A 25,347-nucleotide genomic window follows, 5' to 3' on the forward strand; every position below is an offset into this window, starting at 1 on the left:
CGCATTATAGGAGGGACGTGGAGGCTTTGGAACGGGTGCAGAGGAGATTTACCAGGATGTTGCCTGGTATGGAGGGAAAATCTTATGAGGAAAGGCTGATGGACTTGAGGTTGTTTTCGTTAGAGAGAAGAAGGTTAAGAGGAGACTTAATAGAGGCATACAAAATGATCAGAGGGTTAGATAGTTGGACAGTGAGAGCCTTCTCCCGCGGATGGAAATGGCTAGCACGAGGGGACATAGCCTTAAACTGAGGGGTAATAGATATAGGACAGAGGTCAGGGGTAGGTTCTTTACGCAAAGAGTGGTGAGGCCGTGGAATGCCCTACCTGCTACAGTAGTGAACTCGCCAACATTGAGGGCATTTAAAAGTTTATTGGATAAACATATGGATGATAATGGTATAGTGTAGGTTAGATGGCTTTTGTTTCGGTGCAACATCGTGGGCCGAAGGGCCTGTACTGCGCTGTATTGTTCTATGTTCTATGTTCTAGATGTAGGCAGGTTGTTTCCACTGGCGGATGAAAGCAGAACTAGGGGGCATAGCCTCAAAATAAGGGAAAGTAGATTTAGGACTGAGTTTAGGAGGAACTTCTTCACCCAAAAGGTTGTGAATCTATGGAATTCCTTGCCCAGTGAAGCAGCAGAGGCTCCTTCATTAAATGTTTTTAAGTTAAAGATAGATAGTTTTTTGAAGAATAAAGGGATTAAAGTTTAGGGAGTTAGGCTGGAAGTTGAAAGCCAGGACAGACAGAGTTGTCATCTCTGGTTTGTTGCCGGTGCCACGTGATAGCGAGGCTAGGAATAGGGAGAGAGTGCAGTTGAACACGTGGCTGCAGGAATGGTGTAGGAGGAAGGGCTTCAGGTATTTGGATAATTGGAGCGCATTCTGGGGAAGGTGGGACCTGTACAAGCAGGACGGGTTGCATCTGAACCAGAGGGGCACCAATATCCTGGGAGGGAGGTTTGCTAGTACTCTTCGGGAGGGTTTAAACTCATTTGGCAGGGGAATGGGAACCGGATTTGTAGTCCAGCAACTAAGGTAGCCGATATTCAGGACGCCAAAGCATGTAATGAGGCAGTGGGGAAGGGAACACTGACAAAGGAGAGTATTTGCAGGCACGGAGATGGGTTGAAGTGTGTATCCTTCAACGCAAGAAGCATCAGGAATAAGGTGGGTGAACTTAAGGCATGGATCGGTACTTGGGACTACGATGTGGTGGCCATCACGGAAACTTGGATAGAAGAGGGGCAGAAATGGTTGTTGGAGGTCCCTGGTTATAGATGTTTCAATAAGATTAGGGAGGGTGGTAAAAGAAGTGGGGGGGTGGCATTATTAATTAGAGATAGTATAACAGCTGCAGAAAGGCAGTTCGAGAAGTATCACCCTATTGAGGTAGTATGGGTTGAAGTCAGGAATAGGAAAGGAGCAGTCACCTTGTTAGGAGTTTTCTATAGGCCCCCCAATAGTAACAGAGATGTGGAGGAACAGATTGGGAAACAGATTTTGGAAAGGTGCAGAAGTCATAGGGTAGTAGTCATGGGCGACTTTAACTTCCCAAATATTGAGTGGAAACTCTTTAGATCAAATAGTTTGGATGGGGTGGTGTTTGTGCAGTGTGTCCAGGAAGCTTTTCTAACACAGTATGTAGATTGTCCGACCAGAGGAGGGGCAATATTGGATTTAGTACTGGGTAATGAACCAGGGCAAGTGATAGATTTGTTAGTGGGGGAGCATTTTGGAGATAGTGACCACAATTCTGTGACTTTCACTTTAGTAATGGAGAGGGATAGGTACGTGCAACAGGGCAAGGTTTACAATTGGGGGAAGGGTAAATACGATGTTGTCAGACAAGAATTGAAGTGCATAAGTTGGGAACATAGGCTGGCAGGGAAGGACACAAGTGAAATGTGGAACTTGTTCAAGGAACAGGTGCTACGTGTCCTTGATATGTATGTCCCTGTCAGGCAGGGAAGAGATGGTCGAGTGAGGGAACCATGGTTGACAAGAGAGGTTGAATGCCTTGTTAAGAGGAAAAAGGTGACTTATGTAAGGCTGAGGAAACAAGGTTCAGACAGGGCATTGGAGGGATACAAGATAGCCAGGAGGGAACTGAAGAAAGGGATTAGGAGAGCTAAGAGAGGGCATGAACAATCTTTGGCGGGCAGGATCAAGGAAAACCCCAAGGCCTTTTACACATATGTGATAAATATGAGAATGACTAGAGCGAGGGTAGGTCCGATCAAGGACAGTAGCGGGAGATTGTGTATTGAGTCTGAAGAGATAGGAGAGGCCTTGAATGAGTATTTTTCTTCTGTATTTACAAATGAGAGGGGCGATATTGTTGGAGAGGACAGTGTGAAACAGATTGGTAAGCTCGAGGAAATACTTGTCAGGAAGGAAGATGTGTTGGGCATTTTTAAAAACTTGAAGATAGACAAGTCCCCCGGGCCTGACGGGATATATCCAAGGATTCTATGGGAAGCAAGAGATGAAATTGCAGAGCCGTTGGCAATGATCTTTTCGTCCTCACTGTCAACAGGGGTGGTACCAGGGGATTGGAGAGTGGCGAATGTCGTGCCCCTGTTCAAAAAAGGAACTAGGGATAACCCTGGGAATTACAGGCCAGTTAGTCTTACTTCGGTGGTAGGCAAAGTAATGGAAAGGGTACTGAAGGATAGGATTTCTGAGCATCTGGAAAGACACTGCTTGATTAGGGATAGTCAGCACGGATTTGTAAGGGGTAGGTCTTGCCTTACAAATCTTATTGAATTCTTTGAGGAGGTAACCAAGCATGTGGATGAAGGTAAAGCAGTGGATGTAGTGTACATGGATTTTAGTAAGGCATTTGATAAAGTTCCCCATGGTGGGCTTATGCAGAAAGTAAGGAGGCATGGGATAGTGGGAAATTTGGCCAGTTGGATAACGAACTGGCTAACCGATAGAAGTCAGAGAGTGGTGGTGGATGGAAAATATTCAGCCTGGATCCCAGTTACCAGTGGCGTACCGCAGGGATCAGCTCTGGGTCCTCTGCTGTTTGTGATTTTCATTAATGACTTGGATGAGGGAGTTGAAGGGTGGGTCAGTAAATTTGCAGACGATACGAAGATTGGTGGAGTTGTGGATAATAAGGAGGGCTGTTGTCGGCTGCAAAGAGACATAGATAGGATGCAGAGCTGGGCTGAGAAGTGGCAGATGGAGTTTAACCCTGAAAAGTGTGATGTTGTCCATTTTGGAAGGACAAATATGAATGCGGAATATAGGGTTAACGGTAGAGTTCATGGCAATGTGGAGGAGCAGAGAGATCTTGGGTTTTATGTTCATACATCTTTGAAAGTTGCCACTCAAGTGGATAGAGCTGTGAAGAAGGCCTATGGTGTGCTCGCGTTCATTAACAGAGGGATTGAATTTAAGAGCCGTGAGGTGATGATGCAGCTGTACAACACTTTGGTAAGGCCACATTTGGAGTACTGTGTACAGTTCTGGTCGCCTCATTTTAGGAAGGATGTGGAAGCTCTGGAAAAGGTGCAAAGAAGATTTACCAGGATGTTGCCTGGAATGGAGAGTAGGTCTTACGAGGAAAGGTTGAGGGTGCTAGGCCTTTTCTCATTAGAGCGGAGAAGGATGAGGGGCGACTTGATAGAGGTTTATAAGATGATCAGGGGAATAGATAGAGTAGACAGTCAGAGACTTTTTCCCCGGGTGGAACACACCATTACAAGGGGACATAAATTTAAGGTGAAAGGTGGAAGATATAGGAGGGATATCAGAGGTAGGTTCTTTACCCAGAGAGTAGTGGGGGCATGGAATGCACTGCCTGTGGAAGTAGTTGAGTCGGAAACATTAGGGACCTTCAAGCAGCTATTGGATAGGCGCATGGATGACAGTATAATGATATAGTGTAGATTTATTTGTTCTTAAGGGCAGCACGGTAGCATTGTGGATAGCGCAATTGCTTCACAGCTCCATGGTCCCAAGTTCGATTCCGGCTTGGGTCATTGTCTGTGCGGAGTCTGCACGTCCTCCCCGTGTCTGCGTGGATTTCCTCTGGGTGCTCCGGTTTCCTCCCACAGTCCAAAGATGTGTGGGTTAGGTGAATTGGCCAATGATAAATTGCCCTTAATGTCCAAATTGCCCTTGGTGTTGGGTGGAGGTGTTGAGTTTGGGTGTGGTGCTCTTTCCAAGAGCCGGTGCAGACTCAAAGGGCCGAATGGCCTCCTTCTGCACTGTAAATTCAATGATAATCTATGATTAATCGAGGACAAAGGTTCGGCACAACATCGTGGGCCGAAGGGCCTGTTCTGTGCTGTATTTTCTATGTTCTATGTTCTAAAGGTTATGGTGTTCGGGCCGGAAAGTGGAGCTGAGTCCACAAAAGATGAGCCATGATCGCACTGAAAGGTGGAGCAGGCTCGAGGGGCCAGATGGCCTTCTCCTGCTCCTAGTTCTTATGTGTGTGAGAAAAACGGAGAAATTAAAGATGGAACTGTGCACTCCATCAAATCTCATGGTTTTCTATGGCTACATTCAATCTCTGATAAAATGGAACCATGAGGGCAAAAGAGGAGAGGAATGTAATTGGGAGAAATAACTGCTCTTTCATGTGACCCAACGTACCAAAGCCGTGCGTCCCTGTGCCGTTGAAACACCGAGTCTCGTTGCCCACGCAACTCAATGTTTGCTGATTCTCTCTGCACGACGTAGGGGTCGTTCCAAAACATGCGACACATTGCAATCCATTCCGTGTCCGATTGGGCGCACCTGAAATGAGAAACAAAATAGAGGAAACATCGACTGCATATTCCCAACCTCCTGACTCGCTGGTGAAGACTGGAATTGGGATTCCATGTCTCAGCTCAACGCCACGAGGCCGGAACACCCTTGGGACAGAGGAAAACGCCGCTGGCGTTACTCCCGTTTAATATTCGGTTTCAGTCCACCTTCAGTGGAACACTCATGATTGCGGATTGAAAAGCAATGTTCGAGAAGAGCGGGGTCGGCATGTCCGTTCCCGTAATCCGTGACCAGGCCAAGAAATAACCTCAGGACATTGCAAAGACGGACTTGTCAGCGACCTGGCATCATTCCTGTAATATAAGTTCTTTTCTAACGGATACTCCATGGGAAAGTACCGTTTAACTCATTGGAACTCGGTCTTGGGTGTTGCGTTAAACTACTTCCAGCACCTGGTAATCCAATTAACGCTGGGTGAAGGTTTATGGAATCGATACATTGAAAATAATATACACAAAAATATGAGATTGGCACCAGTGATTGTGTTCATATAACAATTTCATCTTTGAGGATGTTACAATGACACAATATGTTGACAGGCCAACAAGGCCACGTTGGATTTGGTTTTGGGTAATGAACCTGGCCAGGTGTTGGATTTGGAGGTCTTTGAGGACAGTGACCACAATTTGGTGACGTTTACGTTAGTGATGAAAAGGGATAAGTATACACCGCAGGGCAAGAGTTATAGCTGGGGGAAGGGCAATTATGATGCCATTAGACGTGACTTGGGGGGGGGCGGGGATAGGTTGGAGAAGGAGGCTGCAAGTGTTGGGCACACTGGATAAGTGGAGCTTGTTCAAGGATCAGCTACTGCGTGTTCTTGATAAGTACGTACCGGTCAGGCAGGGAGGAAGGGGTAGAGCGAGGGAACCGTGGTTTACCAAAGAAGTGGGGTGTGAAGTTTCAGTTGGGGCGATGGATAGTTACAAGGTAGCGAAGAAGGTTCTCTTAAAGAGAGAGCTAAGACGAGCAATGAGGGGACATGAGAAGTATTTGGCAGGTAGGATCAAGGAAAATCCAAACGCATTCTATAGGTATGTCAGGAATAACGAATGACTAGGGTAAGAGTAGGACCAGTCAAGGACAGGGATGGGAAGTTGTGTATGGAGTCTGAAGAGATAGGCGAGAGACTAAATGAATATTTTTCGTCAGTATTCACTCAGGAAAAAGAGAATGTTGTGGAGGAGAATGCTGAGACACAGGCTATTAGAATAGATGGCATTGAGGTACGTAGGGAAGAGGTGTTGGCAATTCTGGACAGGCTGAAAATAGATAAGTCCCCGGGGCCTGATGGGATTTATCCTAGGATTCTCTGGGAGGCCAGGAAAGAGATTGCTGGACTTTTGGCTTTGATTTTTATGTCATCATTGGCTACAGAAATAGTGCCAGAGGACTGGAGGATAGCAAATGTTGTCCCTTTGTTCAAAACGGGGAGCAGAGACAACCCCGGCAACTATAGACCGGTGAGCCTCACGTCTGTAGTGGGTAAAGTCTTGGAGGGGATTATAAGAGAAAAGATTTATAATCATCTAGATAGGAATGAAATGATCAGGGATAGTCAGCATGGCTTTGTAAAGGGTATGTCATTCCTCACAAACCTTATCGAGTTCTTTGAGAAGGTGACTGAACAGGTAGACGAGGATAGAGCAGTTGATGTGGTGTATATGGATTTCAGTAAAGCGTTTGATAAGGTTCCCCACGGTAGGCTATTGCAGAAAATACGGAGGCTGGGGATTGAGGGTGATTTAGAGATGTGGATCAGAAATTGGCTAGCTGAAAGAAGACAGAGGGTGGTGGTTGATGGGAAATGTTCAGAATGGAGTTCAGTTACAAGTGGTGTACCACAAGGATCTGTTCTGGGGCCGTTGCTGTTTGTCATTTTTATCAATGACCTGGAAGGGTGGGTGAGTACATTTGCAGACGACACTAAAGTCGGTGGTGTTGTCGACAGTGTGGAAGGATGTAGCAGGTTACAGAGGGACATAGATAAGCTGCAGAGCTGGGCTGAGAGGTGGCAAATGGAGTTTAATGTAGAGAAGTGTGAGGTGATTCACTTTGGAAGGAATAACAGGAATGCGGAATATTTGGCTAATGGTAAAGTTCTTGGAAGTGTGGATGAGCAGTGGGATCTAGGTGTACATGTACATGGATCCCTGAAAGTTGCCACCCAGGTTGATAGGGTTGTGAAGAAGGCCTATGGAGTGTTGGCCTTTATTGGTAGAGGGATTGAGATCCGGAGTCAGGAGGTCATGTTGCAGCTGTACAAAACTCTGGTACGGCCGCATTTGGAGTATTGCGTACAGTTCTGGTCACCGCATTATAGGAAGGACGTGGAGGCTTTGGAGCGGGCGCAGAGGAGATTTACCAGGATGCATGGAGTGAAAATCTTATGAGGAAAGGCTGATGGACTTGAGGTTGTTTTCGTTGGAGAGAAGAAGGTTAAGAGGAGACTTAATAGAAGCATACAAAATGATCATGGGATTAGATAGGGTGGACAGTGAGAGCCTTCTCCCGCGGATGGAAATGGCTGGCACGAGGGGACATAGCTTTAAACTGAGGGGTAATAGATATAGGACAGAGGTCAGAGGCAGGTTCTTTACGCAAAGAGTGGTGAGGCCGTGGAATGCCCTACCTGCAACAGTAGTGAACTCGCCAACATTGAGGGCATTTAAAAGTTTATTGGATAAGCAGATGGATGATAATGGCGTAGTGTAGGTTAGATGGCTTTTGTTTTGGTGCAACATCGTGGGCCAAAGGGCCTGTACTGCGCTGTATCGTTCTATCTATCTAATGTCTTCCACAGGAAGGATCATCCAATTAAAATTATCACAAACCCACCTAATTGGGTTTACGAGAAATGTGACCATCAGTTGGAACAAGTAAATAGGATTAACGATGTTCAAAGTAAGAGGAAAGCAGGAACTTTGTCAGGTTGCATCCAAAATGCTCGGCAAATGAAAAAGGGCACAGACCGGCTGAGCAGAGCACATCCATCCATTCAAGAAATCTCTTCCATCCCTGTAACAATATCACACTGGAAAACTTTACCTGCAGATGTCTGCACATTACACTGGTTCAAAGCACAAAATGTTCTGTCCTTGGACCAACTGGTTAGACCGGTGAAAGACACGGCTTCATCTGTTCTCGCACATCTCTGCTCAACCAATGTAATCGTCTGTGTTCCTGAAAGATACAGACAAATTATTGAGACCAACGCAAATTGTTGCAGGTTCTAGAATTTAAACTGCGAAAGAAAGGAAATGCTGCTAAATCACAGCAGGTCTATCATAAATGTGTGTGAGAAGACAAGGCGAACATATGTGTGACCCTTCCACAGAGCGAGACTGACCTTCAGGGGAGATTGAGTCTATTAGAAATAGATTCGCTGGAAGTTAGAAGAATAAATGGGGATCTCATAAAAAACTGTCAAATTCTAACAGGGCTCGGCATGATCGATAAAGGAAGGGTGCTCACGATGGTGGCGAAGCCAGAACCAGTGGTCAAGTCTAAAAATATGGCCGGAACCATTTCAACCTGAGAAAAGGAGTTTCTTCGCCCAGCAAGTGGTGACCCTGTGGAATTCGCTGCAGAATTCAATAGAACTGCGAGCTGGTATTTTCATCCATCCTGACATTAGATATAATATTGACCATCATCTCTGGTGATGGTCGCCTACGACGTTCAGTTGTAATGTGCGACACACAGAATCTACCTACACATCCGGGCCGAATCAGCACAATTATTGAATAAATGTTTCCTGCCACGTTCAGCATCAGAATTATAGAACTATGAGCCCATTAAGTGGCAGTGGAACTCCTGATTTCAAGGTGACTATTATCGGTGTTTATAATAATTAGGCAAGATATCTGCACTGTAAATTCTATGTAGAAATATATATACTTCAATTTCCAACAGCCATTCGATAAGTTGCCAGAAGAAAGGGCTATGATCAAGTGGAAGAGTTCATTGACCTCTGTGTATTGCATTGGTTGGGCAGAAATTTGTTATCGAAAACGAAGCAAAATCCAGAGTGAAACGGCCGACATTGAAGTTGGATTCTGTGAACAGTAGATCCCGCCTCGAACAGCGCTGTGGCCTGGGCGATCGACAATCTGCATTATTTATTTAGCTGATGTTATAGGACGTTAAGATGGTTGACTTTGCAACACAGGATGGGAATAGATGATGTTTGAGGGGTTAGTGTGCTGGGGGTGGGGAGACATGCTGACAATTTGATATGAACATGTTGGCTCAGTGGAAAGTAACGCTACTTTTGGATTATAATATGTGGAAGTGTCAGAGTATTCACTTTCCACTTCTGAAGATGCGTCAAAATATTTGTGAAAATAGAATTAAGTGGTAAATATTTAGCTGCAGAAAACAACAGAGCTGGTCGATTGGACGCAGCTACACCCATTATTTAGCAAAGCAGCGGCAGTTTTGACTTTATGCCACGGACGTTTCAGAATAAGAGTGATGAATTCCAACCGGAATTCTCCAGGGCTATGGTGTGACCATATTCTATTATTCTTAACGGTTTCGCTCTGCGCACCTCGAAGCTGATAAACTTGCATTGAAGGCGATACAATCACCAGACTCGCTCGATTTTTATTCCATTTAAATTTTTCGCCTTTCAAGATTCAGAAGCTGTTAAGCAGGGGACAAACTCAACGATTGGTTACATTAATGATCTGGAGGCTGAAACTGAAGGCACTGTTGCTAGGTTTGCAGATGATACAAAGGGACAGGTAGTATTCAGGGAGCAGGCGGACTGCAGAAGCAGTTGGGCAGGCTTGGAGAGTGGGCAAAGAAGTGGCAGATGGAATACAATGTGGAACAGTGTGAGGTGATGCAATTTGGAAGGAGAAAGGGAGGCATGGGCTATTTTTAAAATGAGAACATGCTTAGGAAATCAGAAGCACAAAGGTTCTTGGGAGTCCTTGCTCCCAGTTCTCTTAAGGTTAACATGCAGGTTCACTCGGCAGTTAGGAAGGCAAATGCAATGTTAGCATCCATGTCGAGCGGGCTAGAATGCAAGACTAGGGGTGTACTTCTGAGGTTCTATAAGGCTCTGGTCAGACACCATTTGGGTTATTGTGATCAGTTTTGTGCCCCGTAGCTAAGGAAGGGTGTATTGGCCTTGGGAAAGGTCCAGAGGAGGTTGCCAAGAATGATCACTGGAATGAAAACCTTGATCATCATCCTTCATCATCCAGGGAATTAATGGATTTCCATGAAACGGGGATTTCAAGATATATCATTGTGTCGATGGATTTTGGGCCAGGCATCTGTAGATCTGTACAACTGTTCCGAGGGCTGAATTGTTTCGTGTTGTTTGTGGGGGAGTTAATTGCATTTAATGGAATTCAGGACGAAAGAGTGATTGGCAGTCATCATTTTAGAGCGGTATCGGCACTGGCCCGAGGGGGAATAAAAGCTGGGGTGCTCTGGGCATGTTCAGATGACACTATTAGGAATGTGCAAATGAAGTGACAGCCGGAAATTTAACAATGATACTAACCCACGCTCAGCACTTTAAATTAAAAGGTGGAATTATTACAGGTTCACCAAACTCCGTGTCTTCAAAATGAAATTAACTTCCAATAGACACTGTGGCCAAATGCGCTGCCTGATTGGCGAGTTGGAACCACGGTTCCGCTTTGACACAGGCCCATCGGACTGGCTCAGTTATCACTTTCAGTGCACCAAAACTGTTTTCGCTTCTACTCGACCGATGATGCAATCTGGCGTCCAACAGACTCCAGAATACCCTAAGAATGCATCTTCAGATCACACGCTCACAGTTGATGGGAGTGACTTGCTGTTAGGGCTGGCGGGGAAATAATTCTTCAGGCGTTTCCTCCAGATTCTACACCGTGTTGTCATTCCACGGTGTAAGGTCATCTAAGGTTTTTGGATAAACCAGCGGGCGATTGAACAGACGGAACTATTTACAACTCCGTACGACCTATGAACATACCCATAACACCAACAGCCCCCACCCACCCGCCCCAGATCTAAATGGCACAAAGATTTTGGTATCATACAGAGCTGAAGTGAAGGAGCTTTGAGATAGGCCAGTTAGCCCATTGGGTCACTGTTAACACATTTAAACAGCTACCCAATGACACCCAATCACAGCGGCCTCTCTTCACACTTGCAACAATTTACCTTTCAGTTATTTATGGCATTGCCATTTGGAATGTATTGTTCGATCTATTTCTGTGATGCTCGGAATAGCAGACTCAATCTCACAATCTCACAAGAACCTTCTGAAACACGTCCGATGTTGAGGTCAATTGTGGACACTCATTCCCGTAACAGCCTCCCCGAACAGGCGCCGGAATGTGGCGACTAGGGGCTTTTCACAGTAACTTCATTTGAAGCCTACTTGTGACGGTAAGCGATTTTCATTTCATTTCAATAACGACCATACACATATCCCGTTTGATCTGCATTATTTCTGTAAAACAACTATCGAATGTGAAGCAGATTAATCGTTTCTGAATTAACGTATATATTTTGCAAGGTTTACAATGTCCATACAATATTAAATGTTTCTTTTGTGAAACGAAGAGTAACATTACCGATAAATTGGGTGAGTGAAACGGTCTCGCAGCTTCTGCTGGAACTTGGGCAAAGTACAGGGATAGGCGTGCAGGTTTTCCCGGAACATCTATTACAAAGCAGAGGTCCCGCTGTGGAACGAAAGAGCAGGGAATTTTCAGTCATTTTCAGCAACTCAATTGTTCCAGCTTAGTTCTGTCCCCAGTTTGGCCCTTTCATTTCTATCACATTCTGTTGATAGTCAGACCCACGTTCGCTGATCACAATTAAAACAACATTTCTGTAACTTTCCATCACCCGCCAAACAGCGCAGATGCTAATACTGAATTCGGCGACTCAAGTGCAGGCCCACTTTCCAGGTTACTTATGATCAATAAGAACTTGTAATTGACGCACTCGGCTGCGGCTGTGGCATCATTACACTCACCACTTCCAGCATTGCGCAGGTTACCGTGAAAGCATCTGGTCCGTGCATCATTACACTCAGCACTTCCAGCATTGCACTGGTTGCCTTCACAGCACGTGGTCTGTGCATCATTAAATTCCAGCATTGCAGAGGTTACTCTAACAGCTCCTGGCCTGTGCATCATTACACTCACCACATCCAACATTGCACAGGTTACCCTGACAGCACCTGGTCTGTCTATCATTACACTCACCACTTCCAGCATTGCGCAGGTTACCGTGAAAACACCTGGTCTGTGCATCATTATACTCACCACTTCCAATATTACACAGGTTACCTGTCAGCCCCTGGTTTGTGCATCATTACACTCACCATATCCAACATTGCACAGTTTAACCTGACAGCACCTGGTCTGAGTTTCATTAAACTCACCACTTCCAGCATTGCACAGGTTGCCCTCACGGCACCTGTTCTGTGCATCATTACACTCACCACGTCCAGCATTGCACACGTTACTCTGACAGCACATGCTCTGTGCATCATTACACTCACCACTTCCAGCATTGCACAGGTTACCTTCACAGCACCTGGCCTGTGCATCAATACACTCGCCACATCCAACATTGCACAGGTTACCCTGACAGCACCTGGTCTGTGTGTCATTACACTCACCACTTCCAGCATTGCACAGGTCAGCCTCACAGCACCCGCTCTGTGGAGCACTACACTCACCACTTCCAGCATTGCACAAGTTATTCTTATAGCATCTGGTCTGTGCATCATTAAACTGAGCACTTCCAGCATTACACAGGTTGCCTTCACAGCACCTGCTCTGTGCATCATTACACTCACCACATCCAGCATTGCACAGGTTACCCTCACAGCAGCTGGTCTGTGCATCATTACATTCAACAATTCCAGCATTGTACAGGTTACCCTCACAGCACCTGGTCTGTGCATAATTACAGACACCACTTTCAACATTGCACAGATTACCCCGACAGCACCTGCTCCGTGCATCATTACACTCTGCACATCCAGCATTGCACAGCATAAACTCACAGCATCTGTTCTGTGCATTGTTACACTCACCACTTCCAGCATTGCACAGGTTAAACTCACAGCACCTGGTCTGTTAATCATTACACTCACCACTTCCAGCATTGCACAGGTTAAACTCACAGCAGCTGGTCTGTTAATCATTACACTCACCATTTCCAGCATTGCACAGGTTACGCTGACAGCACCTGCTCTGTGCATCATTACACTCACCACAACTTGCATTGCACAGGATAAACTCACAGCACATATTCTGTGCATCGTTACACTCAACACTTCCAGTATTGCCCAGGGTATTCTGAGAGCACATGGTCTGTGCATCATTACACTCACCACTTCCTGCATTACACAAGTTACCCTCACAACACCTCATCTGTGCATCATTACACTCCCAGCTTCCAGCATTGCACAGGTAATACTCGCAGCACCTGGTCCGTGCATCATTACACTCATCACTTCCAGCATTGCACACGTTACGCTGACAGCACCTGGTCTGTGCATCATTGTACTCAACACTTCCAGCATTGCCAGGTTATTCTGATAGCTCCTGGTCTGTGCATCATTACACACCCCACTCCCAGCATTGCGCAGGTTACGCTGACACCACCTGGCCTGCACATCATTACGCTCACCACTTCCAAAATTGCATAGGTTAAACTCATAGCACCTGGTCTGTGCATCATTTCTCTCACTACTTCCAGCATTGCACAGTATACCCTGACAGCTGCTGGTCTGTGCATCCTTACACTCACCATTTCCAGTATTGCCCAGGTTATTCTGATCCCACATTGTCTGTGCATCATTACACTCACCACTTCCAGCATTGCACATTTTATCCTGACAGCGCCTGCTCTGTGCATCATTACACTCACCACGTCCAGCATTGCACAGGTTACTCTAACGACACCTGGTCTGTGCATCATTACACTCAACAATTCCAGCATTGCAATGGTTATCCTCACAGCACCAGGTCTGTGCCTAATTACACTCACCACTTCCAACAATGCACAGTATACCATTGCATAATCTGTTCTGTGCAGCGTTACACTCACCACTTCCAGCATTGCACAAGGTACCCTCACAGCACCTCGTGTGTGCATCATTACACTCAGCACTTCCAGCATTGCACAGATTACCCACAAACCACTTGGTCTGTGCATCATGACGCTCACCACTTCCAGCATTGCACAGGTTACCCTGACAGCACCTGGTCTGTAAATCATTACACTCACCACATCCTGCATTGCACAGGTTACCCTCACAGCACATGGTCTATGCAGCATTACACACAACAATTCCAGCATTGCACAGGTTACCCTCACAGCACATGGTCTATGCATCATTACACTCACCACTTCCAGCAATGCACAGTTTACCCTGACAGCACCTGGTGTGTGTATGTTACAATCACCACTTCCAGCATTGCACAGGTTACCCTGACAGCACCCGATCTGTGCATCATTACACTCACCACTTCCAACATTGCACAGGTTTCCCTGACAACAACTGGTCTGTGCATCGAGGCTTACGAGGAATTCATTCAGATTAGCTGATCCATTGCAGACATTCTTAGTGACACATCCTTTGATGAAAAAGCTCGATCCAAAGGATGCTGCAAAGACAGAAAATATTGTACCATTGAATACAATTGATGCTGATGAGAAATCATTTTATTACGCTAATGCAGATCAACAGGGGCAGCACAGTGGCGCTGTGGGTTAGCCCTGCAGCCTCATGGCGCCCAGGTTCTATCCCGGCTCTGGGTCACGGTACGTGTGGAGTTTGCACATTCTCCCTGTGTCTGCGTGGGTTTCACCTCCACAACACAAAGATGTGCAGTGTAGGGGGACTGGCCATGCTAAATTGCGCCTTATTTGGAAAAAATGAATTGGGTCCTTTAAATTCATAAAAATGAATAAATAAAAAAACTTAATTCCTTACTATCAATTCAACCCGCCCATTTTGCCCATCTGCATGTTCTTGCGATAGGAAATATATCCTTGATACAGCTGAGGGACGCAGAGTGGAGCCACTGATTGGCTGTTGCGAGGAAAATTTGCATCAGTGCATTGCGGTCACTGTATCCAGAAGGTGTACCTGAGCAAGCCACCCGCCGTGTTCAAGTCATGGCAAGCATCCAGCTGACGGCAGCAGAGCGCAGCCGCTGGTTGACTGTTGCGGGGAAAGTTTGCATCAGTGCATTGCGGTCACTCTGTCCAAGAACAAAGAACAAAGAAATGTACAGCACAGGAATAGGCCCTTCGGCCCTCCAAGCCCGTGGCGACCATGCTGCCCGACTAAACTACAATCTTCGACACTTCCTGGGTCCGTATCCCTCTATTCCCACCCTATTCATGTATTTGTCAAGATGCCCCTTAAATGTCACCATCGTCTCTGCTTCCACAACCTCCTCCGGTAGCGAGTTCCAGGCACCCACTACCCTCTGCGTAAAAAAGTTGCCTCGTACATCTACTCTAAACCTTGCCCCTCTCACGTTAAACCTATGCCCCCTAGTAATTGACATCTCTTCCCCGGGGAAAAGCCTCTGACTATCCACTCTGTCTATGCCCCTCATAATTTTGAAGATCTCTATCAGGTCTCCCCTCAACCTCCTTCATTCCAGTGAGAACAAACCGAGTTTATTCAACCGCTCCTCATAGCTAATGCCCTCCATGCCAGGGAACATTCTGGCAAATCTCTTCTGCACCCTCTCTAAAGCCTCCACATCCTTCTGGTAGTGTGGCGACCAGAATTGAACACTATACTCCAAGTGTGGCCTAACTAAGGTTCTATACAGCTGCACCATGACTTGCCAATTCTTATACTCAATGTCCCGCCAATGAAGGCAAGCATGCCATATGCCTTCTTGACTACCTTCCCCACCTGTGTTGCCCCTTTCAGTGACCTGTGGACCTGTACTCCTAGATCTCTTTGACTTTCAATCCTCTTGAGGATTCTACCATTCACTGTATATTCCCTACCTGCATTAGACCTTCCAAAATGCATTACCTCACATTTGACCGGATTAAACTCCTTCTGCCATCTCTCCGCCCAAGTCTCCAAACAATCTAAATCCTGCTGTATCCTCTGACAGTCCTCATTGCTATCCGCAATTCCACAAACCTTTGTGTCGTCTGCAAACTTACTAATCAGATCAGTTACATGTTCCTCCAAATCATTTATATATACTACAAACAGCAAAGGTCCCAGCACTGATCCCTGTGGAACACCACTGGTCACACCCTTCCAATTAGAAAATCATCCTTCCATTGCTACTCTCTGCCTTCTATGACCTAGCCAGTTCTGTATCCAGCTTGCCAGCTCACCCCTGATCCCGTGTGACTTCACCTTTTGTACTCGTCTACCATGAGGGACCTTGCCAAAGGCCTTACTGAAGTCCATATAGACAACATCAACTGTCCTACCTGCATCAATCATCTTAGTAACCTCCTCGAAAAACTCCATCAAGTTAGTGAGACACGACCTCCCCTTCACAAAACCATGCTGCCTCTCACTAATACGTCCATTTGCTTCCAAATGGGAGTAGATCCTGTCTCGAAGAATTCTCTCCAGTAATTTCCCTACCATTGAAGTAAGGCTCGCCGGCCTGTAGTTCCCTGGATTATCCTTGCTACCTTTCTTAAACAGAGGAACAACATTGGCTATTCTCCAGTCCCCCGGGACATCACTTGAAGACAGTGAGGATCCAAAGATTTCTGTCAAGGCCTCAGCAATTTCCTCTCCAGCCTCCTTCAGTATTCTAGGGTAGATCCCATCAGGCCCTGGGGACTTATCTACCTTAATATTTTTTAAGACACCCAACACCTCGTCTTTTTGGATCTCAATATGACCCAGGCTATCTACACACCCTTCTCCAGACTCAACATCTACCAATTTCTTCTCTTTGGGGAATACTGATGCAAAAAACTCTATCAAGTTAGTGAGACACGACCTCCCCTTCACATAAGGTGGTTTGTGGAGGAGCCCTTGTCAAGTGACAGTTTCAGCCCAAATACCTCTTCAATGTTTCCGTCACTACCTCCCCCTCTAACCCCGAAAAAACAATCACTGTAAGGAACCCAGCCGAGTAAAGATCAAGAGGGATGCTAGAGGGCAGGTAGAAGTAGAAAGAAGTTGAACCATGACGTCACAGCCAGCAGGTAAGTGATTGGCTGGTGACTGGTAAGTAGTTTTTCTTTTCCCTGAGGGGTGTCGATAAGGTAAGGCTTTTCTATTTCTTTTTTTTTATCGTGTGATTGGAAACAATTTTTCTTTTTTTTCCTTTTTCATGTATCTATTATTTGATCTTATAGTTGGACTAAGTTAAGCTTAAGACTAAAAATGGCAGGAGATCTCAGACCCGTGTTGTGCTCCTCTTGCTCAATGTGGGAGCTCAGGGACGTGGCTGATGTCGCTGGCTCCTTCACGTGCGGAAGTGTGTCCAGCTGCAGCTCTTGTTAGACGGCGTGACGGCTCTGGAGCTGCGGATGGACAAACGTTGGAGCATCCGCGATGCTGATGAGGTCGTGGATAGCAATTTTAACGAATTGGTCACACCACAGATTAGGATTGCTGATGGAGAAAGGGAATGGGTGACCAAGAGGCAGAGAAAGAGCAGGAAGGCAGTGCAGGTGTCCCCTGCGGTCATTTCCCTCCAAAACAGGTATACCGTTTTGGATTCTGTTGGGGGAGATGGCTCACCAGGGAAAGGCAGCAGGTTCATGGCACCGTGGCTGGCTCTGCTCTACTGAAAGGCGGGAAAAAGAGTGGGAGGGCTATAGTCATAGGGGATTCAATTGTAAGGGGAGTAGATAGGCGGTTCTGTGGTCCAAAGCGAGACTCCCGAATGGTATGTTGCCTCCCGGGTGCGCAGGCCAGGAATGTCTCAGATCGGCTGCAGAACATTCTGAAGGGTGAGTGTGAACAGCCAGTTGTCGTGGTGCATATAGGCACCAATGATATAGGTAAAAAAACTGGATGAGGTCTGACAAGCAGAATTTAGGGAGTTAGGAGCCAAGTTAAAAAGTCAGACCTCAGAGGTAGTAATCTCAGGATTGCTATCAGTGCCACGTGGGCCCAGGAAGTGTAGAAGATTGTAGTTTAGTCGGGCAGCATGGTCGGCACAGGCTTGGAGGGCCGAAGGGCCTGTTCCTGTGCTGTACATTTCTTTGTTCTTTGTTCTTTGTGGTAGTCAGAGTATAAATGAAAGAATAGGCAGGATGAAAGCATGGCTTGAGAGATGGTGCAGGAGAGAGGGGTTCATATTTTTGGGACACTGGGACCGGTTCTGGGGAAGGTGGGACTACTACAAATTGGACGGTCTACACCTGGGCCAGCTGGAACCAATGTCCTTGGGGTGTTTTTCTAACGTTGTTGGGGAGTGTTTAAACTAATGTGGCAGGGGGATGGGAACCAAATGAAGAGGTTAGTTGACAGTAAGGAGGTAGTAACCTGTAAGGAACTAGATCATGAAGTCAGCGTGACTAAGGGGAAGAGTACGCAGGAAGCAGATGATGAACGCAAAGGAACTGGTGGTCTGGGGTGCATTTTTTTTAAATGCAAGAAGTATTGTAGGTGAGGCAGATGAACATAGGGTTTGGATTAACACCTGGGAGTATGATGTTATTGCTATTACTGAGACTTGGTTGAGGGAAGGGCATGCTTGGCAACTAAATATCCCAGGATATGAATGGTTCAGGCGGGATAGAGAGGGAGGTAAAGGGGTGGAGGAGTTGCATTACTGGTCAGAGAGGATATCACAGCTGTGCTGAACGAGGGCACTATGAGGGACTCGAGCAGTGAGGCGATATTGGCAGAGCTCAGAAATAGGAAGGGTGCGGTACTACAGACCTCCCAACAGCGAGCGTGAGATGGATGTACAAATGTGTGAACAGATTATGGAAAGATGGAGGAGCAACAGGGTGGTGGTGATAGGAGATTTTAATTTTCCCAACAATGACTGGGATGTACTGAGTGTTAGAGGTCTCGATGGAGCAGAATTTGTAAGGAGCATCTGGGAGGGTTTTCTAGAGCCAGGTAATTATAGACCGGTGAGCCTGACGTCAGTCGTAGGGAAGCTGCTGCAGAAGATACTGAGGGATAGGATCTATTCCCAGTTGGAAGAAAATGGGCTTATCAGTGATCGGCAACATCGTTTTGTGCAGGGAAGGTCATGTCTTACCAACTTAACAGAATTCTTTGAGGAAGTGACAGTTGATTAATGAGGGAAGGGCTGTAGATGTCATTTACATGGACTTCAGGAAGGCGTTTGATAAGGTTCCCCATGGAAGCCTTATGGAGATAGTGAAATCTCATGGGGTGCAGGGTGTACTAGCGAGATGGATAAAGAACTGGCTGGGCAACAGGAGACAGAGAGTAGCAGTGGAAGGGGGTTTCTCAAAATGGAGAAAGGTGACTAGTGGTGTTCCATAGGGTTCCGTGCTGGGACCACTGTTATTTCTGATATACATAAATGGTCTGGAGGAAGGTATAGGTGGTCTGATTAGCAAGTTTGCAGATGATACTAAGATTGGTGAAGTAGCAGATAGTGAAGGGGACTGTCCGAGAATACAGCAGAATATAGATAGATTGGAGAGTTGGGCGGAGAAATGGCAGATGGAGTTCAATCCGGGCAAATGCGAGATGATGCATTACGGAAGATCCAATTCAAGAGCGAACTATATGGTAAATGAAAAAGCCCTGAGGAAAATTGATGTACAGAGAGATCTGGGTGTTCAGGTTCATTGTACCCTGAAGGTGGCTGCGCAGGTCGATAGAATGGTCAAGAAAGCATACGGCATGATTTTCTTCAACAGAAGGGGTATTGAGTACAACAGTTGGCAGGTCATGTTACAGTTGTATCAGACTTTGGTTCGGCCACATTTGGAATACTGCGGACAGCTTGGCCACATTACCAAAAGGATGTGGATGCTTTGGAGAGGGTGCAGAGGAGGTTCACCAGGATGTTGCCTGGTATGGAGGGCGGTAGCTATGAAGAAAGGTTGAGTAGATTAGGATTATTTTCATTAGAAAGACGAAGGTTTGGGGGGGACCTCATTGAGGTCTACAAAATCATGAGAACTATTGACAGAGTGGATAGCAAGAAGCTTTTTCCCAGAGTGGGGGACTCAATTACTAGGGGTCACGTGTTCAAGGCGAGAGGGGAAATGTTTCAAGGTGATATGCATGGAAAGTTCTTTACGCAGAGGGTGGTGGGTGCCTGGAACACATTGCCGGCGAAGGTGGTAGAGGCGGGCACGATAGCATCATTTAAGATGTATCTAGACAGATACATGAATGGACAGGGAGCAGAGGGATACAGATGCTTAGAAAATAGGCGACAGTTTTAGATAAGAGGATCTGGATCGGCGCAGGCTGGGAGGGCCGAAGGGCCTGTTCCTGTACTGTAATTTTTCTTTGTTCTTTGTTCAATAGTCTTGATGCTTTATTTCCAATATAGTATGCATTCAAGGGTTTGCGAAACACAAATGAATGGCTGTTTAATAGTTTTCCAATTTTAGTTTTTCATTTGCACCGGAGTCGCTCTTCAGGATACATTTGAGTGCTGAAGTGGGAGTTTTCTGCCTGAGGGGAATTAAGGGCTAATTAAATTTATATATTTCCTTAGATCCAAAGTCTAGCGTTTCTTTTAGTTGGTTTATTAACTTAAAAGTTGCTGTTTGATTTGGAGATTTGGAAGAAGTTGAGTTTTAAACCAATTTTAAACATAGTTCACTCAGGCTATGGTTGTCCGTGCAACCTTTTAATTAGAAATCTGGATTAAGCCAGTTTTCATTGGGTAGAGTCAGGCAGAATAAAACTGGGCCATCTTACAGAGTTCGCTCAGTTTGCATTGGAGTGCTGACTTGGGGCTGGATTAGAGTGCTGACGTGGATGATTTGGCATGCCTGGGGAGCCCAAAGCCTGCTGTCTGCTCTTCTTGATCCATGTGAGAATTGCGGGGATATTTCCAGACCCCTGACTCAGCCTGTGTGCAGGACATGTGTCCAGTTACGGCTCCTGGACACTCAGGTTCAGAGCTGGAACGGGGCTGCAGAGACTGTGGAACATCCGGGGGTCTGAGAGTGTCGTGGGTAGCACGTTTAGAGAGGTAGTCACACCGCAGCTGAAGGATCTTGAGGAAGTAAGGGAATGAGTGACCACCAGGCAATGCAGGAGCAACAGAAAGGCAGTTCAGGATTCCATTGGGTCCCGCCCGCAAACCGGTATTCCATTTCGGAGAGTGATGAGGCTGGTTCCTTCAGGGTGCGGACAGTGTCGAGCTTATGACAACACTACCAGCCTGTTTGTACAGGACGGCGGAAAGAGAGGAAGAGCAATACTAATGTGGGATTCTGTAGCCATGGAAACAGATAGGCGCTATTTCGGCCATCAACGTGACTCCGAGATGGTGTGTTACCTCCCTGGCGCCAAGGTCTGGGATGTCACTGAATGGCTGCAGGGCATCCTTAAGGGGGGGGGGGGGTGATAAGGCAGAGGTCATGGTACATGTTGGTGCCAATTGTAGAGGCAGAAAGAGGGAAGACGTCTTGCATCAAGTAATCAAGGAGTTAGGCATTAGAGTAAAAAGAAGGACCTCTTGCGTTGTAATCCCTGTGCCACGATCTAGCCACATGCTAGCGCGTACAGCAAGAGGAGAATACCGCAGATACATGCGTGGCTTATTGCTGGTGCAAGAGCGATGGCGTAAGATTCCTGGACCACTGGGACCGTTTCTGGGGAAGGTGAGACCTGTACAGGCGGGACCGTCTACATCTGAATCAAAGGGGGAAGGAAGATCGTTGCTCATGCTGTTGGGATGAGTTTCAACTAATTCGGCAGGGGGAGCGGACGCAGATGGTCAGCCGAATAGGGACTCAGCATAATGCAGAAAAACAAGCAGGACAGAGGGAATAGAGTGGAACTACGTTTCATGGGAGCAGGTCAAGGCTGGATGGCCTCTACGTTAATGCCAGGAGTATTACAGGTTAAACGGGCGAATTAATGACACGGGTTGACAGGTGGAATTGCGGTATCGTAGCCACCACGGAAACGTGGTTGAGGGAGGGCTAGAATTGGCAGCTCAACATCCCGGGATGTAGAATCTTCAGGCGGGACAGAGGAGGAGTGGCACGGTAGCGTAGTGGTTAGCACAGTTGCTTCACATCTCCAGGGTCCCAGGTTCGATTCCCCGCTGGGTCACTGTCTGTGCGGAATCTGTACGTTCTCCCCGTGTGTGCGTGGGTTTCGTCCGGGTGCTCTGGTTTCCTCCCACAAGTCCAAAGATGTGCAGGTTTGGTGGATTGGCCACGCTAAATTGACCACAGTGCCCAAAAAGGATAGGCGGGTTACTGGGTTACGGGGATAGGGTGGAGGTGTGGCGTGTTCCTTCCAAGGGTCGGTGCAGACTCGATCGGCCGAAAGGTCTCCTTCTGCACTGCAAATTCTATGTCTATGTGACCAATAACATTTGTGTTAAATAATTTACGGGATATTGGTGTCACTTGCTCCAAGCAGGTTTCCTGTCCAACTTCAGTTGTATTTAAAATTGTGATACTGAACTGCATTGTTGAACCGCTCTCCCCCCTGTTCACGAACAGGTTGAGATGGTGTATCAGGATTCTGAACCAGCGCCAGTGAAGCTTGACATTCAAATCAGTATGGTGCGTGACCTGGAGGGAACTTCCAGCTGGCAATGATCCTGTCAGCGTTCATCTTGATGTTGGTCAGATTGGATTATGGAGGTGGTCCACGGTGGTCAGTGGTTAGCACTGCGGACCTGGGTTCGATCCCGGCCCCGGGTCACTGTCTATGTGGAGATTGCACAGTCGCCCCGTGCCTGTGTGCGTATCAGCCCATAACCAAAAGATGTGCGGGTTAGATGGATTCACCACCTAAAATTGCCCCTTAATTGGATAAAAATTAATTTGCACTCTAAATTAAAACAAAATATTGGATTCTGTAGATTGAGGAGACATGCAGAGTTTGTACAGGGGTGTCAATAATAATTAAACATTGAATTCCAGATCTTTTTGATAATTTGAATTCAAATTTCCGATCTGGGATTCTAAGCCAGATCCCCCAAAAGGGCAGGTTTTCCCTGGATGGTGACGAGAAAACTGAGGGCTATTGCAGCTTCAATCAGTCAGGTAGGTGGAACATACTCCAAGCCGTGACTTGCAGATGGTTTAGACGCTCGCTTTGGGCTGTCCTGAGAACGGGGCTCACCACAAGGTGCTTAACTCTGTCCTGCTTCTGTGTTCATACACCAGGATTGTTAGTCTTTCAAAGCGAAGAGATCGCTATACAAAAGAAGCGATCCATTGATATTGAAACACATGAAGCCAAAAGGAAGGAGCAATAATTTACCAGGTGATCTGGAAGTAAAATATATTTGTTCATTTGCCCCCCACCTGTTACTGGTGCTGAGTAAGTCACGAGAACATAAGGGGATGCTGACAGATTAAAGAGGGGCCCATTTCACACCGTGTGGGTTAATATTGGCGTATTCAGGAACATGGCCGGCCTGTGGAAAGAGTGGAACTTGAAGGGAAAATAATTTAGAGTGATCTTAGAATCATAAAATCCCTACAGTACAGATGGAGGCCATTCGGCCCCTCGAGTCTGCACCGGTCCTCTGAAAGCACAACTCACCTCGGTACATCGCCCACCCTATTCCGGTAACCCCAGCTAACCTGCACATCCCTGGAAACTAAGGGACAATGTAGCCTGGCTACTTATCTTGATCCCGCATTTGGGACTGTGGGAGGAAACGGAGCGCCCGGAGGAAACACATGCAAACATAAGGAGAAAGTGCGTACGCCACACAGTTAACCAAGGCCGGAATTGAACCCGTGTCTCTGGTGCTGTGAGGCAGCAGTGCTATTTGAACCACCGTGACGTGAACAAATGAAATGGTTATTTCACTGTGGCCATAAAAAAGACACGTCAACTAGATTCCTCCCGTTCTCTTACAGTCTGTGTCTCTCTTCATCTGAACAGAACCCCATTGAAATGTTGTGCATGTGGCGGAGACATTTAATCACTCCTTTTGTGTTTTATTTCTGTTCTTGCGGCAAATCGTTGGCAGATCGGGGAATAGAAAACAGGAACATAGAGTGTCAGCTCATGAAAAATAAAATATAAATGTACCCAAACTTTGGGTGCCTGACCCATAGAAACAGCGATCTTCTTGGCCCACGCATTTCACTTTTTCTTCACTTTTGGTGCAGGACTCAGAGGTGCTGGCAAAACATCCGTAGCATTCCAGTCCATTCTCGGTCCTATTGGACGGATCTGAAATCAAAAGCAAATGAAGTAAATATCCCGGAAATCATCAGTGCCATTAGATTGGTGTTAAATGTGTCTCTTCTCGCTCTGGGGCCAATTCATTCTTGGACGCTGTAATCATTCATTGCTGTTGGTCCCTGCCCGTTATCAGTTTCCAGTCGAGCTCACTGGAAAACTCATGTCCTAAGGGGTAGAATGCCGGTCTTGGCGATGGCACTGCAATCAGATCTTTAACCCACACGATACAACAACACAGCAGAGTCAAAGATCACTCACGGAATCGAAAGACCAAAATCCTGACAGGTGCTTCTATGATTGCCAATGTGAGGGTTCACATTATTAGTGAAGTGTTGACGAGTTATTCCATAGGAAACTCAGAGTGAACTCAATGATACACAGTCAGTTGATGTTATGCGCGGATTATATTGTTTGATGGGCAAATCTAAGTCAGGTGGCTGGATATTTATTGAATAGAAATATTGGCAACAATATTTTTTCAGAAGTATCGGCATTACAGCAATGAATTATATTTACGTAACACTTACATCATCATATCATGATGCTTTGAGCTCCATATGAACTTCTGTTTTCTGTTTGGCAAAAAAAATGTTCTTTAGAGGGATATGTCACAAGAAAGTGCTGAGGGATTTGGCCAAGGTTGGTATCATGGCCGGTATAGGTTTGGAGGGCCGAAGGGCCTGTTCCTGTGCTGGATAGATCATTGTTGATCTTTGATTCTAGAAACCATATTAGCAAGTCACTTAAATGGCTATTTCGGAATTTGACCACGTGGTTTCATAGAATTTACAGTGCTGAAGGAGGCCATTCGGCTCATCGAGTCTACACTGGCCCACACCTCCACCCTATTCCCATAACGCAGTAACCCCACCCAACACTAAGGGCAATTTTGGACACTAAGGGCAATTTAGCATAGCCAATCCTCCTAACCTGCACATCTTTGGACTGTGGGAGGAAACCGGAGCACCCGAAGCAAACCCACGCAGACAGGGGGAGAATGTGCAGACTCCGCACAGACAGTGACCCAAGCCGGCAATGGAGTCTGGGACCCTGGAGCTGTGAAGCAATTGTGCTAATCACTATGCTACCGTGCGGGATCAAAGAAATAGGTTTGAAGTGGTGAACAGGGCAGAGAAGTGGGACTATAGCTAAAATGTTTAGCATCTGAAAGCTACCACAATGAGGGATCGATCAAACCGGGCCTTGAACAATAAAT

The 25,347-nt window shown here is 46.4% G+C and overlaps 1 protein-coding gene across 2 annotated transcripts in view; it reads right to left on the reverse strand.

Annotated features, from left to right (window-relative positions):
* Positions 1 to 25,347, reverse strand: part of LOC140397045 (uncharacterized) — a 51,839-nt gene that overhangs the window by 17,618 nt on the left and 8,874 nt on the right. For both annotated transcript variants that reach the window (XM_072486088.1, XM_072486087.1), the window contains exons 4-8: positions 23,976 to 24,119; positions 14,296 to 14,436; positions 11,380 to 11,490; positions 7,841 to 7,975; positions 4,616 to 4,759 (exon numbers count right to left, since the gene is read on the reverse strand). In XM_072486088.1, the coding sequence (XP_072342189.1) occupies positions 4,616 to 4,759; positions 7,841 to 7,975; positions 11,380 to 11,490; positions 14,296 to 14,436; positions 23,976 to 24,119 (675 nt within the window). The remainder of the gene's footprint in view (positions 1 to 4,615; positions 4,760 to 7,840; positions 7,976 to 11,379; positions 11,491 to 14,295; positions 14,437 to 23,975; positions 24,120 to 25,347) is intronic.

The sequence above is a fragment of the Scyliorhinus torazame genome, chromosome 20 (assembly GCF_047496885.1).
Source record: "Scyliorhinus torazame isolate Kashiwa2021f chromosome 20, sScyTor2.1, whole genome shotgun sequence".
Lineage (NCBI taxonomy): Eukaryota > Metazoa > Chordata > Chondrichthyes > Carcharhiniformes > Scyliorhinidae > Scyliorhinus > Scyliorhinus torazame.